The sequence below is a fragment of the Engystomops pustulosus genome, chromosome 2, assembly GCF_040894005.1.
Source record: "Engystomops pustulosus chromosome 2, aEngPut4.maternal, whole genome shotgun sequence".
NCBI classification, from domain to species: Eukaryota; Metazoa; Chordata; class Amphibia; order Anura; family Leptodactylidae; genus Engystomops; species Engystomops pustulosus.
Genome location: NC_092412.1, coordinates 133663942 through 133681219, shown reverse-complemented (window position 1 = coordinate 133681219; position 17278 = coordinate 133663942). Strand labels below are relative to the sequence as shown.

The following is a 17278-nucleotide window of genomic DNA, read 5'->3' as shown; positions in this document are numbered from 1 at the left end:
TAGATCTTTGTCTTCAGCTTAGGGTTCTGCCTTTGGCAGAACGTTTGCAGGCTCTATCCAGTCTCCAGTCACACCTGGATGATTTCCTTGAAGATAGCAAGGACTCACAGATATTCTCTTCTACCGATCGCCTCAACATGGAGCAAGAAGTAGAGGCCTGTAAAGAGCAATGTAGGAAGCTGGTGGACCTGATTGAGGCTGGTGAGAAATAAAGCTGATTCGTAGACTCAGTAGGTTCTGTTATGATCTCAATGAATGTAACATGTTTTTTGTGTAATTTTTATTCTCCTTTTCAGAAGATAAAGATGAGTCTTTAGCACAAACTTATTTATCAGAACTTCACAACATTCGCCTGCACTTAGAAGACTGTGAACAGAGATTGGTGAAGAGGTTGCAGAGTCCCTCAGGCTTTGATGGAGATGCTATACATGAAAATACGATTAGAATATCAGAGCAAGAGGTTTGTATGTGTTCACAAATCTATTGGTTTCTTAATATTATGTGCATTTGTCACATATTTTATTTCTTATTGTTTATTTTAGAGGATGCAGGATGAACTAAAGAGGTTAAAATCTGAATTGTCAATGGTATCTGAGCGCTGTGACCATTTCTTGCATATGTCTCCATCTGGCTCCAGTACCCCAAATGTTCGCTCACAGCTAGACCTTTTAGTTGGAAAGATGGATCAAGTCTATGGCCTGTCTTCAGTTTTTTTGGAAAAGTAAGGAATTGGAAAATATATATATAAATAACCCATTATTAGTGTGTTAACAAACTAGTAGGCAGTCTTTAAAGGTGTATTCAAGGATGGCTAAGCTTTGCATTTAACTTTACCAGTTGAGACCATTTTAGAATGTTTTTTGAGATAATTCATGAACTTTTTCTAAAAATGTATATTTTATGTCCATGAGAACTGGTGATGTAAACTAGACTATTTAGATATTTTTTTGCTATGTTGATTATAGTGACTTACACTCTCTGTATTATGACTGTATAGTCTTTAATGTTCTTGTTCTATTCTCTTAGATTAAAGACAGTAGACGTGGTTATACGGAGTCTGCAGAGTGCAGAAGGTCTTGTTAAAGGATTTGAAACTCGACTTAGTCAGGAGGACACCATTTCTGCAGATCCAGTTGCTATTCAGAGTCAACAAGACCTATTACAGGTAGATTCCTTTTATAACTTCTTCTGGTGCAGCTTGTGATTATTTGAAACGGGATTACTAAGGACTCTCCTTATGTTTTATAGCAATGGTTGAATGAAGCAATAGAGAAAGGCAATGTCATTTCTACACTGGAGGAAGATATTGCAAAATCAAAAGATGTGAAAGAGCGCTTAAACCAGAAGACTCAGGAACGCTCTCTAGATTTAGATCAGTATCAAGAAAAGACAGCTAAGCTTCGGGAGCGTTGGAGTGGTGTGCACACTCAACTAGAAACAAGGTAATTACTTGCTCTTGTATTTTCATCTAACCTTTTAAAACAAGATTTCAGTAATCAATTTATTGTTTTGCTTCATTTAAAAAAAAAAAATCAGGCAATCTGAATTGGCCACTATCCGAGAAGTATTAAAAGGTTACAGGGGGCACCATGACAGTTTAATCCAGTGGATTGAGGCAACAAAATCACAGCAGGAGATGATGAAACCTGGACAGTCCGAAGACAGAAGAGTCTTGTCCGAGCAGCTTAATGAACAAACTGTAAGGATTTGCAAAATATGGTTTTCTTCCAAATAATTTGTCTTGGTGGTTTATGAAAAGTTTTTCTACTTTTGAGAAACCTATAAGCATATATCCTGTACGCTTGATGCAGTGATGTTTCTTGGTATCTTCTGTGCAGCCTCGGGGTCTACAATAGAGTGATTAAAATTTCCCAGGACACCCTTTTATTTCAGAAACCAATCAGAATAGCCCATAAAGTAATATAAAAGCCGCTATATTGACTCAAGAGCTAGTTTTTCCAATGAGAAGCAGGTCATATAATATATGAAAGACCAGGATTTTTTTTCAGAAATTGATTGCTGAAATTGGATGCAATGGGAAAGATATATTAATGTGCCAGTCTTTAGACCAATGCAGAGTAGAACTAGCAGCTTTCTGCTGCGCCAGATTAATCACTGTCTGATGCTGGATGATTAATCTGGTGCCGTATAAGGCTCCTTTCAGACGAACGTATGCTACACTTGGGCTGGAGAAAGGGAGGATGAGATCCTCACCCTTCCCCCTCTGCACAGGGAGCATGGGAGTACATACAGTGGAAGATGGAGCATTCTCTTTCTTTACGCTGACGCTCCTATGGGTAATGCGACCGTTCAAATGGAAGGCTGAATTAAGGTCTTCGCCTGAAAGGGGCCCAAGACTAGAGTCAAACTTTTCTACTTCCTATTGGTTGGCATAGTTTGCTGCTCCACAATATTGCACTTTCTGTCATACGGCTATTTTCAGGGGCAACCATGCCCCTTTTTACCGAGGCCATGCCACCTTTTTGGATAAATTGGAAAACTGTCTAAAAATGCTCTTAAGCCTCAATAAAACACAGAGAATTGAAGGCGCTATATCGAATAGTTATGACCTTGTATGAGAAACTCTCTGTTGATATCTTTTGAATAACAAGAGTTATTGCAAATCTGCTGTCCTTCTTTAATATTCAACATGATTATCTTCCCATTGGAAAAACTTGCTGATGATCCAGTATGGCAGCTTTTATTATTGAGACTGTGTTCCCTACATTATGTACGTATAAGCTTGTAAATGGGAATGATGCGGAACCTGTGAAATAGTATCAGCAACGAGTGAAATCTCTGACCTCGGGATCCTGAATAGATGCCTGCCGCAGCCCTGCTGCCCTATCCTGGCAGAGAGAGGGGGGGTGACATGTTCGCTCTCTGTAATGTTTGTTTTATGTATGAACTTTTCTGTTAAAAAAATGGAAAAAGAGTTGGTGGTTAATAAAAAGTATCTGATTTAAGAAAAAAAAACATTATAAAGCAGGTCCCATATCTATTACTTTCTGGGGTATTCAGCTATAAAAAAAATTCTTTTGTTTTTAGAATAAAAGTGTCTTGGGACTTTTAACTCACCCTGTATATTTATGAGTTAAAAACCAACAACTCCTAGTTAAAAGATCCACCTCTGCGGAAAATTGGGCTTTAATTAGTATAGTTTTTGCATTGGGAACAAAAGGGTGTTGAAAACACAAAATTAGAGGTAAAATCTATTTTTTTACGTAACTCATGTCAGGAATATGAATTTTTGCTAGCTCTTGGTTAATTTCATGTATGAAGGGTTCAGGAGAAGCATCAGTCTTGGAATTTACAAAAGGGGTTGAAATGTGTCTCGTGCATGATCACCTTGATTCATATTTTGGCCTTGAATTGTTTTGGATATTTAGGCACTAGTGGCTGAAATAGAGCGGAATCAGTCTCGTCTGGATGAATGTCAGGCTCTTTCCCAGCAGTATTCTGTGTCTGTGAAGGTTAGTATTTTGCCTCCATTTATGCCAAGTACAGTAAAAGCACAATCCTGTTAAAATATTGGTTTGCTAAAAATTTCTTTGACTAATTATTTTTTCAAGGATTATGAACTTCAGCTTATGACATACAAGGCCTTTGTAGATTCGCAGCAGAAGTCACCACTGAAGCGTAGAAGAATGCTGTCTACCTCAGATGTTATAACACAAGAGGTAAGGTGGTATATTTTTCTGTTTGTGTTTTTATATGCTGTTAATGTGCTATAAATACTTAACTTCTTTCTTCAGTTTATGGATCTTCGCACTCGCTACACTGCTTTGGTGACTTTAACGACACAGCATGTCAAGTATATCAGCGATGCCCTGCGGAGACTAGAAGAAGAAGAGGTAGTGTTTATAGGTTAACTCCATGTTCTTACGTGATATATGTACATTAACCTTCTAATACATCAATTTTTAATGTAGTGTTTGTTCACTATAGAATACTGACTCGCATTTGTTTAGGGATTCCCACTAATAAAACAAATCTTGTGAGTTCAAATAACATAATAGACTACATTGGGAGGAGAGAAAATGTACAGTTGCTTTCCAAAGTTTTATACTTAAAAGGGATTTTCCAAAGTTTCAATGCACAGAATAGGATATAACAATCTGATTGATTCTACTGTTGTAGTGGTGGTAATATCAAGTACTCATTCATCTTCTATGAGAATGCTGCTGGAGATGGCCAAGCACTGAGTTAAGTTATTTTCAGCATTGACACAGTGGTCAAATCTCCACTGATTAGTTTTGTTTTCTTGTATCCTGTGGATAAAACGTGGGGCAACCCCTTTTAATGGCACATCAAAAACACATCAAACAAAAAGCTAAGAGTTATTTTATAACAAATGTTTGTTTTATTTTCTTAAAGAATCTGCTTGTGGCATTGCACTATATTTCCTTTCATTTGATACTTTACTTATATCATAGAAAGTTCTTGAAGAAGAGAAAGAAAAACATATTGAAGATCTGAAACAGCTGTCTAGTTGGGTTTCTGGCTTATCCCAGGTGGTGTCAGGGCATGGAAGAAACAGTGCTGACTTGAACAAGTCAATCTCGGAGAAGAAGGTATGTCCTCACTATTGGCTTTCAAGCAATTTTTAGTAGATTATCTTTATTGGTTCAAACATATCCACAGTGTTGACAAAATGCAACTTATTCAAAGCATAATTTGGATGAGTTTTGATATTGCAATGGGGGAATCCACAATGAACAATTCAGAACATTACAGTATATTAAAAAAAAAAATTATAATCGGAACATTTTATACTCAAAAACATGCCATGATTTTGATTTAGCCTGTAATTTTAAAATTTTTATGGGAAATTTCCATCACTGTTTTATTTAAGTTTACAGACAAATTTAGAAGGCCTCTTTAAAATGTTGCTAAACTTGTAAAATATATTTTTATCGCAGAAATTAATAGTTCCATATAATGTTTTATTAAGAAACATGTCCCTTTTTTAACAAGTAATTGATATTGTTTGTGTAGTGAAAATGTATACAATTTTTGTACAGCCAGTGACAGGTTCATGTAGAGCCTTATTAATTAACTGAAACTCTTCTTTTAGCTAAAAATTGTTTTGCTTATATCCACATAGATCACCTTTTATATTACATTACCCGACATCAGGTCCTCCTCATTACCTCTACTCCTCCTTATGCTTTATGCCCCCTTACTATTTATCAGTTCATGCTGTGTCATCATCTCAGGTCCACCAGCCTCTAAACAATAGCATACTGTACCCCCTGTATGTATTTGACCACATGAAATCACAGCAGCCTCTATAGACTTCTACTCCTCTCCATCCTCCATGGAGGCTGCTGTGATGGCAACAGAGCTGTCAGGCAAAATAATGGGGCATGGATAAGCCAATTTGCTTATCAGAAAAATGGCTGTAATTAAGGCACCGTGCCCCACTGGCAGCTAATTTTAGATGATATGGGGAGGACTTGTAACCCTTTATCAGCAGGCATTGTTAGGGTGATAAAAAATTTGGTGACATGTCTTCTTTAAGTTATTAGAAACTTTATCAGCTCCTTATCTCTCAGCTGACAGTGGAGTATGGGAGGGAAAGACGATTTATACACACTGCTAAACACAGAAAAGTGAGGGAGGGAAAAAACAGCACAACGAAACATTTTTCTTTAATAAAGGATATAAGTGGTTAATCGTATCATCAGAACTATTGATGTAGGTAATCTGTCTTAAAAGCTTATTTACAATTTAATCACCTACATACTCTTGCTTATAGAGTGGACTAGATCTTCTGGTCTCCTGCTCTATGCCTCATTCTGCCTTTAAAAAGGACACCTGTCATCAGGTCTCTGTCACTATTTCTGTCACCACTATATGTGGGAGCAGCTCACCAGGATCCCATCCCAGCCTTTATCTACTCAATTCATACATTATATCATTGTAAAATGATCCTTTTTATTATGTAAATGAGGCTGATCACATGGTCAGAGGCAGTGATGTCACACTTGTTACCCCTCCCCTCTCCTCCCCCTGCTCATGTCTGTGTGTAATGTGTAGTAAAGCATTGCTAGTGCCTGTACGTCATCTGCTGACATGCTCTCCCTCCTAATACACATGTAAGAGACACAGACATCAGCTACACAAGTACCTGACATGTCCTGCTATAACATGGCTGCCTGGAGCTGTTGTATCTCTCATACACAAACACAGGCTGCAGGGGGCGCCAGCACCAGGAAGCACATGGAGCAGCCATCACACTATTATACAGGCTGTCAGTCAAGCACTGGGGGTGTGGCTGTGCCTCCCACTCATGAATAAGGTGGACAGCTTGAATATGCTAATGACTCATTGGACATTTCACAGGTCATTTACATACAGCTTTAGGACCTCATTGCTTAAGTTTACAGGCATGTAGAGGGACAATGAAGGGATAGAGGCAATGCTTTCTAATGTCAGCTTATGAAAATATATTTAGTTTAGGGGTTAATTTGCCTGAAGGGTTCTCTTTAAATGATCTTAAGTTACCTTCCAGTCACAGATTTTATGTAGATAATTCTTTAATGTTTTATGGCAACTCATCCATAGGCACTAAATGAAGAGCTTCTATCAAAGAAAGAAAAAGTTTCTGAAGCTATTAAGTCTATGCAGATCTTCCTAGCCAAGAGGGGTGACAAGTGAGTATTGCTAGATTTATTTTTGTTTTCCTATTGTAGAATTAAACCCTTTGTGTAAAAGTCTTAATAAAACCAGTCATAATGTGTGCAGCCACTAAACCACTCCAGCATGAATTTATGTATATGGGGAAGGAGTAGTAGTAAAAGTATTCAGCAGTAAAAAAGTAAGAAGGTGTATGTTCCTACAATCGGTCTAGTGGCATTGGGCACAGATGAAAGAAAAAAAAAGTATAGATTTTTACTGCACATCATGTGCACAGAAAGACATTCAGTCCTTGGCTTCATCTCCACAGTATTTATGCTCCTCATGACACTGGCTCATCTCCTGATGAGTTTAACTTTTTTTCTTTATCACACAATGTCAAAATGGAAGGGTTTTTTCAATTTATTTTATATAAAATTAGTCACCCTATACCTAATAACAGTTTTTTTGTAATGTATAGCAGATTTAGTTCATTTGTCAAATTTGTTCAACAGACTGTCACCTGAGGAGAAAGCGGAGATCTCTTCTCAGATTCAGGCGCTGAAGGGGACCTATGATGGGCTCTGTGAAGAGTCTGATAACCAGATACAGGAGCTTCACACTGAACTTGCTCGTGAGGCTGAGCAGAAGGTATGGAATACTGTACCTCATTTTACTCATATTCACATACATAGAAATATGTGTTTAGTAATCATTTTAGTGTTTAGAGACATTATGACCATCTTCACAGAAATATTGTCTGTGTATACTAATTTAGGTTTTATTTAAAGGGAATTTGTTACTGTGCCTACCACATCCAACCAATGTAATGGCTGCATTGGTGAAAATCCTATGGCAAATATATAAGTTTTGTTGCTCCTGACTTCCTCCACAGTGAGCCCACAAAAGGGCCTGAATATAAATGTGTAGCTGGTACTTCTAAGCTCACAGGTAAAGTGGCCGGATCAGTGCATCACTGCACAGAGCCTATGTGGACCAACTATGGAGAATACCAAAAGGATCTTAAGAGCTATAACAGAAATATGTGGGAGTAAAGCATAGTCACTGATTCCATTTCAAGCTTTTAGCCTTTTCATTTGACTTATACTATATTTATACTTTGTACAACAGTACTTTGTAGTCTCTCATCTGTATTCCAGTGCAAGCAGTCTTGTACTTGGATGCAGACTTGTGCCTCTCTCATCCCAAATGCTTTATTTATAGTTTAAGGTACATGTTGCGCTTCTTTGTACATATTACGTCAGTCACACATTCTAACCACTTTTGTTTGTGCTCTTTTATTGTGTTTAATACGCGCACGTGAATGTCTCTGTAGAGAATTAAACTATCACATTCTCCTGAAAGTGTTTGTTCTATAGTAACCATTTTTCCTTTTAACAAACGTGTGGATATAGTGGAGCACAAGTGTATTATTTGTACTGAGCACGATGTGTCCTCTATTTGTCTTATAAACAATTAACTAGCATCCTTGCTTATGAGTTCAACTAACCATAAAGAGGCCATATACAAACCTCTGTTTATAGAAAAAGATTTGGAGTGGAAGATCCCTGTACATGGGGATACATGTTGCAAACAATACTGGCATGCTGGAAGCTAACACCAAAGCTTTTCCTATGTGTTATACATCGTTGCATAAGGTTCTCTTGTCTGTTGCGTTTCCATGACATTTGCTGCAACTTTGGTAAGTAAAAACTTTTGTCTACTTTCTTTAATTTAATCTCCCTTTGACCTCAGTCTTCCTTATTTTGTTATGTGCGTGGAAATGTACGTATATAATATTATTAACCTCCATGTAAGTATGTTGGCCCAGTAAGAAGAGGTATAAGTGCATGTTAAAATTTGTCTGTCCTCTTTTTAGTTGGTACTTGTTTGCATGGTCTATGTTGGAAAAAATTATCAATATATGAGTAACTTTTGGTGATGGGCATCTTAAAATCATATAATGTTGAGTTTACAGATTTTTTTAGTTCCTTTAATTAATTCCCACAAGTTGTATAAGGCCATGTTCATGCAGATGACCTGCTCACACTCTGATATCTGTTGTGGCTTAGCAAGACTGAACTACTGTGTGGGTTTGAGGGGGTTAGTCTGTGTGTTTCCAACAGTGGATTAGTGCAGTTTCTGTGCTAAACTATAGAAAGGAGCCATACACCAATTTCTTTTAGTTCAATGTGGAATTTCGTACCTTGCACAGGAAACTCTACGCCATATGATTGGTTGTTCGGCTTTCCATTTCAAACATTGGGAAGCAGATGACAGAAAAAATTGTAATCTGTGTGAAAGTGAAGCTGTGTGAACATGCCCTAATTCTTAGTGTTTTCCGCTACATATTTGCCGGTGGCTATCTATAGTGCTTGCTAGTATTTCTGTTACTATACGTTTGTAGCTATATAGATGCATGGTAAATTCTTTTAGCTATTGTTGGAACTTTTTTTCCCCCCCATTTGGTTGACATGTTCCCTAATGTTATCTTTCTCTCATTCTAGGAAAGTAACACAATTGCTGGAGTTATAGATCTGGGATCCATGGAGGTATTTCCTATATTCCGGGCCATGCAGAAAGGTCTTATTGACCAAGATACTGGCTTCATGCTTCTGGAAGCTCAGATTGTCCTTTCTGGCTTAATGATTCCGGAAACAAACAAGAAAGTGACTTTGGATGAAGCTCTTCATGAGAATATTATTAACTTAAGGATATTCCAGTGTCTACACGATCTGAGTGTTGCTACCACACTGCTAGAAAAACACAAAGAAGTAAAGCTTAAAATTCAATTCCTTGTTACTGCGATCAAAGAAGGGAAAATTGTTAAAAGTGTTGGTCTTAAAATCTTGAATACCTATTTAGCCTCTGGCATACTTCAGATATCCGGCAATGCAAAGGAGCCTATACAGGATATGTTGGTTAGTAGCAACCTAATGGAAAAAACTGCCATCTCTTGTAAGAACTTTATTGATCCAAACACAGCAAAAGGAATAAGTTTACAGGAACTCATGCAAAACTGCATAATTCACGAGTCCACTGGATTGCGACTTATTCCAGTCCAGCAGCTAGCAGGTGGAATGGTGTGTCTCACATCAGGCAAAAAAGTCAGTGTCTTTAAAGCAGTGCAAGAAGGACTTATAGACAGACAAATAGCTGTAAGGCTTTTAGAAGCTCAATTGTTTGCAGGTGGAATAGTAGATCCAAAAACTGGCCATAGACTTAGTCTTGATGAAGCAGTGAGGTACCATTTGATGGACAAGGATATGGCTTGTGCTTTGCTTACACGACAGCTTAGTGATGGTGGCATCATTGATGTTGCAACTGACCAAAGAATTTCATTGGATGAAGCAGTTAAATGCCATCTTATAGGGCCAAAGCTGGCTCTTCATGTGTTGGAGTCACTGGGTTCCTTGAAAGGTTTTCTGTGGCCAGAATCTGGTGAAGTCCTTCCTGTTTCAAATACCCTTCAGGAAGGCAGTGTATCTACGGAGCTGTCAATGAAAACACTTGGCAATAGACACAAGATTCAAGGCCTTTATGTTGTAGAAAAGAAAGAAGTTATGTCTTGGGACAGAGCCATTCAAGGTGGTTTCCTGGATGAAAACAATAGCAAAACGTTGCAGTCTACTCTGATTCCAGATATAGCATCTAGTCTGTCAGCAGAAAGCTACCAACAGCCTGGAGGACGGTCACTCTCTGATTCAGCAACCAGCAGTACACAGCCTGTTGACGAGACCATCTGGGAAGTTTTAAAGAATTCACAATCTGAGGGAAAAGAAAAGCTAGTGACGTCTATAAGACACTTGAGCTACATAAACTTTCACAATGGCCAGAGGCTGCTGCTGATTAAAAACAGTGAAAAACAAAAGGACAAGCTGTTTTTAGAAGAATGTGAAAATAGTTTTGGTGGAAAGAGTCTTGATCTGAAAATATATGCCAATAAGAATAATCATGATCTAAAAGATACTAGCGATTCAGAATTTAAGGCAAGTCTTGCTGACATAAATACAGACCTAAAAGACATGGCAGGGACCAGTTCGTCCTCCTCTGTGGGTCACCCTCAAACACTGGAGACTACATCTTTTCAAATCCAAGTTCAAAATGCTTTCAAACACAACACTATGGATAACCCAATGCTGGAACACACAGAGGATGGAGCACTAACCAAAAATAACGTAATTCAGCCTGACCTTCCTGGCACCAGCTTAAGTCAAGTCCATGCTGCATTTATGGCTAATGATAACAAACCTCTTGATGACAGCCAAACATGTTTTCTGGCAGAGGCTGAAAGATTGGTAAATGAGTCAGATTTTCAAAAACCTAAACTTGCTATAGAAAAATCTTTATTAGAAATATCAATTGATGGACAATATAAAAATGTAAACAGAGAGCAAACTGTCCTTAAAGGTATCGAACATCTGAAAGCAATGTCAAAGCAAGATGTGGTAAAAGTCACTAAAAATTGCAATATCCCACAAGAAATGGATGCTTCACCGAATATTGCTGGAGATATTTCCTTTGACATGGAAGAGGAGGATACTTTAGATATGCTGTCTGATCAGATGAGAAATGGAGGGATTTTGGATGCAAATTCCCATCAAAAACTCCTTTTAAATGAGGCAGTAGCCAAGGGGGCACTCTCAAGCCACACTGCTTTACGACTCATGGAAAGACTTGAACTGTTCTCTGGATTTTTTGATTCCCAGTCTTGTGAAGAGTTAACAATCCAAGATGTGATAGATGAGGGGCTGATGGATGAAGACCTCTTGCAAAAAGTCTTCAACTCGGACAAGTCAGTTGCTGGTGTTGTAGACATGAAAAACAACCAGATATATTCTGTTCATGAAGCAATGAAAGCGGAGCTTATTCCTGAAGATATAGCCAGAAGTATTTTAGAAGTCCAGGTGATCACTGGGGGTATACATGATGTGAAGAGAGGCAAGAGGATATCCGTCACTTTGGCTTCCAGTCTTAACTTGGTAAACCCTCCAGATAAGGAAGAACTAATAAAGTTAGAAAAGGCTTCTAAGGGTAAAAGCACAGACAAACGTACAAAGGAGAAGCTCCTGAGTTTACAGCTGGAGTCCAGTGGGATCACAGATGCAAAATCTAAGAAACCTTTGCCTTTAGTGGAGGCTCTCAAAAGAGGAGTTGTTAACAGACAAGATGCAATCCTACTTTTATCAAAACAAATTCAAGAAGGTGGTATAATCCATCATTTATCAGGAATACGCTTTTCTGTGATTGACGCTCTCAAACATGGCTTGATAGATCAAGATTTGTTTGAGGAACTTTCTGAATTTGAATGTCTTTATCATCTGCATCTTTCTCAGCCATCAGAGCAGGGACAAAGAATATTGTCTTCAAATATTGGTGGTATTATATCAAGTCAGTTGGATCTTAAGCCAGAGGATAGAGTTTTTCCATATACAGACATATTAAAAAAATGTAAAATTGAAGTTCTGACTGGTCATAGATATGTAGAACTTGATCTGCTGGAAAAAAGTTCAAGCGAGTTGCCAAGTGTTTCTGTAGATTCCAAGTTGGACATTCCCCGCTCAACATCTTCATCCATTCTGGAAGATCAAGATATTCACACTCATTCAGAAGACAACTATGGTCAACAAGGTCCCCAAGTTTCTCATCGTGATGTGAAACAGAAAGCTCATTCTATTCATTTGGATCCAAATGGGCAGAACATAGATAATATTTCATCAAGTTTTGGGGAAAATGTTACAAATATTAAAAAAGTGCCTTCTAAAAATAAAAAATCTTTTGATATTACAAAATCAAGAATGAAAAAAGATGATGGGGAGAATGCAAATGCCAGTGGGTTAAATATATCATTTAAGGAATCCTCTATTAGTAAAAAGATGCCAAGGTTATTAAGTGAAAAAGATTCATCAGATCCGGAACTACCTAAACAGAGTGCTGACCTCAATGGATCATCAGCCCTTTGTGGTGAGACTACCAAAACATCTGTCAGTAAGAGCGTAGACTATAAACTAAACCCCACACTTGGATCGCCTCTAAAGGATGCAGCAGTTGTACAAATGTCGCATGCAGGAGATCTGGAAGGGTCCGCTGTTCAGGAGGTTGCATCTATAAGAAAGAACAAGTCTTTAAGTACAGAACATAGTTTGTTTGATTCATCTGGTATTTCTGAGGCTCAGATAGATGGAGGAAAATCTTTTATATCAGTAAGCCAGAATATTAATCCCAAAAGCAGAGAACATAGCTCGACTCTACAATCTATTCTTCCCCAAATCATTCAGGAACAATATACATACAGCTCTGGTGGAAGCACACAGACCTCTTTACCTGATCTAAATGTTTCACAGAAAAACTTAAATGAAAAGACACTTCTGGCTCAGCTGGTTAAAGATCAACATTTAGAGCATGAAACAGACATAAAAGATGCACATGGCCCAAGTTTTGTTTCCCCAGATAAGAAACTATCAATTGGTAAAAGTGTCTTACAGCCATTGGACAGTGATTCTGTTCACCGTGCAAATACATCTGCTGTACAGCATGTATCTGAGCAAATAGAAAAGACTACTAATAAGAAACGAAATGGCAAGACATTGGAACATGTTGGACAGAAGGGAGATCACAAGCCAAAAGACCAAAAGTGTGCTCTGGAGTCGGGAAAAACCCCCAAAATAAACGGACAGCAATCTGGTGTTTGCCAAGATGTGAATATCCCTTTTAAAGTGGGAGAAGATGGTCATCTTGTCAAAGAAACAGACACTACATTCAGCACCCTGACCAAGGAACCCCTGAAGGTAAAGAAATGCATTACAAATTTTATAAGTGCTATATGTGTGCCGGATGTTCTAATAGTACTTTAGTGTTATCCCTAAGAGCCAAAACATAGGACCTTCTACCAGTAATCAAGGACCGTGACTTTATTTCATGAACCATGCCGGGATGAGACTCCAAGATCCTAGTTACATATGATGCAAGGAGTCCTGCTGTGGAACAACAAAACCTCCAACAGTGACGTGCTATAATAATTTTCTCAGGATTGGGCTTTTATCAGGAGGTCTTACAGCAGCTACTTACATCCTATATAATATCGGTGTCTCGCCTCGGCAGTGATTCATGGGCCACGCATGGCAGTGTATTTTAGCCTTAATGTTCATTTTATAACAGCTTTCCAGAGAATATTTTCTAGCAAAGACTGCATAATCTTGGAAGTAGTATTTTATATTTTTAAAAAAGATCTACTGACCAATGTAGCTAATAAGATTTCACATTTTATTTCTTCACAATTTAGTGTATTTATAAGTAATTTTATAAAACAAAAAAAAAATTCAAATTAAAGTGAATCACCTTAATTTGATTCACTTTGAGCAGCATAGTAGGCCAAACACTATCAAATCTCTATATGCACTGAAAAAAAAAAACTGTTTCAACAGAAGAAACCCTGCTGGGGCACACATTTTTTTAGTTTGTCGATACACTTAAAGATAGAGCATGTAAAATGAATTCTGAGCTTCTCTACCATGTTCCATTGTGAAATATGTTTCTTGCTTTCCGGTTTTTTTAGAGCTCTCATGATGCCTACAATAAGCAAGCTTGCCTTCAACATGAAGAGAACCTTGTATGTTTCCTCTCTGTGCTTCGGGATATTGAAGTAAAGCTGGGATCCCTTCAGCCAGTTTTACCAGGCCTACAAGATGTCCAGGAGAAACTGAGACAAGCAGAGGTGAATGATTGATTAAAAATGTTTAGTTCTGAGACATTTAAAGTATGTTGTACAGGCAGTTCCCGGGGTTACATACAAGATAGGTTCTGTAGGTTTGTTCTTAAGTTGAATTTGTATGTAAGTCGGAACTGTATATTATATCATTGTAATCTCAGCCAGAACCTTTTTGGTTTCTGTGACAATTGGATTTTAAAAATGTTGGGTTCTCATAAGAATCAAGATTAACAATAAAGCTTCATTACAGACGCCTTTGATAACTTACAGCTGTTTATTGTAGTCTAGGGCTAAAGTACAATAAATTACCAATATCCAGAGGTCTGTTTGTAACTAGGGGTCGTATGTAAGTCGAGTGTTCTTAAGTGGGGGACCGCCTGTACTAATTCCCAGATACACTATTAATTTCTTGTATTTCTTTTCAATGGGAGAAACCGTGACTAATGTCCCCACATCTTACAGAGAGAACTGATGTTTCCATAGAATAATTTTGACATGAAATAAAAAAAATATGAAAGATAAGAAAATACATATTCTGCACCAAGAACATGCCATTATTCTATTAAATGCTCTTATGCCCCTTCTTTTCTTTGTATATGTGTGCTATATGCACATTGTTGGACCTGTTGTATCACGGACACTTTAAGAAATCAGCAGATATTTACTAGTAATGGGATGTGTTGTATTTTCAGCATGGGGTCCATTATTTTAAGTCGAAAAGTAGTGCGGCATGCAGCTATATGTTAGGACAAATGGAACATAATCTTGTGTTGGGGGTGTGATTAAAGAGCTATTATTGCTTTGGGAGGCTTAGTTATTCTCCATATCAGAGAATGTGGGATCTCTCTTTTTCGTACTGTATCTATCAGAAAAAAACCCTGTTCTTACAATCGATACAGGTACTTGATGGCATACCATTGCAGTATGTAAAAAAATTAAATAACCATGTGCTGTGTTTGCCTAATACTGTTTTTTTTAATGCATTGAATCAGAATAGTGCTCTGATAATTTCATTTTTTTTTCTCTCAAGGTACTTGATCAGGAACTAAAGAATTTGGAGTCTCCTGCTGCAAAGGAGCTTGACTTTGTGAAGTGTATTGTCTCTGCAAAGCCTCCCCATGTGCCATCGCAGCTCCTGCAGGCTTTAGAGAAGGATGCTAAGAACTTGGAGAAGTCTCTGAATTCTATAAGAGAAATTTCTGAGGCTCGTGTTAAACAGCTCCACTCAGTGTTTGAGCTTGAAAAGGTCAGTCTTAATACAAGCCAGAAACGCTAAAATGTTCATTGATGTAAGAAATAGGTATCTACTGTGTAAACAGAGTAAAAAGGAAAATGGCAGCACTCCAATTACAGAGAAAGGGAATAAAAGAAATAACGGTACTATATATACCATGTGTTTATAACAGAAATGTTTCAGCCACTAGTAGCTGCAGCCTTCCTCAAGCAAATAAACAGTGCAAGCAAGTATATTTAGCGTTAAAAAAACAATATGGCACCCATGTCATGTGATCAAAATCACGTGACTTCATTGAAAAGTATGTGAAAATACTGTATATATGTTAAACAACATTATCTGTGAATGTATTCAAAAACAGGTGCATAAATAACAAGACCCAGTCCATATGAACATTTTTTATATCAAATTCATATGTACCGTATATAAGCCAAGTATAAGCCGACCCGAGTATAAGCCGAGACCCCTAATTTATCACCAAAAACTGGGAAAACCTATTGACTCGAGTATAAGCCGAGGGTGGGAAATGCATTGGTCACAGACCCAGCCAAGTATATAGCCAGCCAGCCCCCTATAATATACAGCTTGCCCCCATTAGTATACAGCCTGCCCCAGCCTGCCCCCATTAGTATACAGCCTGCCCCCAGTAGTATACAGTCTGCCCCCAGTAGTATACAGCCACCCCAGGCAGCCCCCAGTAGTATACAGCCACCCCAGGCAGCCCCCAGTAGTATACAGCCACCCCAGCCTGCCCCCCAGTAGTATACAGCCTGCCCCCCAGTAGTATACAGCCACCCCAGCATGCCCCCTAGTAGTATACTACCACCCCAGGCAGCCCCCAGTAGTATACAGCCACCCCATGCAGCCCCCAGTAGTATACAGCCACCCCAGCCTTCCCCCAGTAGTATACAGCCACCCCAGCCTGCCCCCAGTAGTATACAGCCACCCCAGCCTGCCCCCCAGTAGTATACAGTCAGCCCAGAATAAAAAAAAAACTTATTTACTCACCCTCCGGTGGCCCCGATGCGCAGCGCTGCTCCCCCGATGTCATTGCGGCTCCTCTTCTGGCTTCCCGGCTCCTCTTCTTGCTTCTGTGTCGTCTTCTGTCTTCCTTAACATCGTGTTGGGCGACACAACTGTTCTCTCCCATGCAGCGCCTAGTATGACGCGCCGCTGCTGACGTCATACTAGGCGCCGCACGGGAGAAGAACAATGGCGGCGCCCAGCGCGATGTTAAAAAAGACAGAAGACTGCGCGGAAGCAAGAAGAGGAGCCGGGAAGCCAGAAGGGGAGCCGCGATGACATCGGGGGAGCAGCGCTGTGCATCGGGGCCACCGGAGGGTGAGTAAATAAGTTTTTTTTTTTTTTTTTTTTTTTTAGTCGTTTAAGTATTTTTTTTTACAAGTATTGACTTGTGTATAATCCGAGGGGACGTTTTTCAGCACATTGTTTGTGCTGAAAAACTCGGCTTGTACACGAGTATATACGGTATACAGATCAATAATGTAGGTTGGTCACACAGTGCAATCTAAAACTTGTTGTGTTTAGTATGCCACTAGTATATGTGCCATCCTGGTATATGTGAATCCTGGTAAAACTCTGGACGGCATAAAGCCAAAACGTGCATACACAAAAAAAATGGCGCTAATGCACATGCCTATACAGTCATATGAAAAAGTTTGGGCACCCCTATTAATCTTAATCATTTTTAGTTA

General features: G+C 38.7%; 1 protein-coding gene across 27 annotated transcripts in view; it reads left to right on the top strand.

Annotated features, from left to right (window-relative positions):
* Window positions 1-17278, top strand: part of MACF1 (microtubule actin crosslinking factor 1) — a 209448-nt gene that overhangs the window by 107027 nt on the left and 85143 nt on the right. For 22 of the 27 annotated variants that reach the window (XM_072136538.1, XM_072136545.1, XM_072136544.1 and 19 more), the window contains 15 exons: window positions 18-201; window positions 297-460; window positions 543-721; window positions 1027-1165; window positions 1249-1442; window positions 1537-1699; window positions 3390-3473; window positions 3573-3680; window positions 3756-3854; window positions 4437-4574; window positions 6571-6659; window positions 7137-7272; window positions 9129-13409; window positions 14177-14335; window positions 15360-15575. In XM_072136538.1, the coding sequence (XP_071992639.1) occupies window positions 18-201; window positions 297-460; window positions 543-721; window positions 1027-1165; window positions 1249-1442; window positions 1537-1699; window positions 3390-3473; window positions 3573-3680; window positions 3756-3854; window positions 4437-4574; window positions 6571-6659; window positions 7137-7272; window positions 9129-13409; window positions 14177-14335; window positions 15360-15575 (6333 nt within the window). The remainder of the gene's footprint in view (window positions 1-17; window positions 202-296; window positions 461-542; window positions 722-1026; window positions 1166-1248; window positions 1443-1536; window positions 1700-3389; window positions 3474-3572; window positions 3681-3755; window positions 3855-4436; window positions 4575-6570; window positions 6660-7136; window positions 7273-9128; window positions 13410-14176; window positions 14336-15359; window positions 15576-17278) is intronic. The other 5 variants (XM_072136541.1, XM_072136540.1, XM_072136535.1 and 2 more) reach the window with 1 other exon arrangement.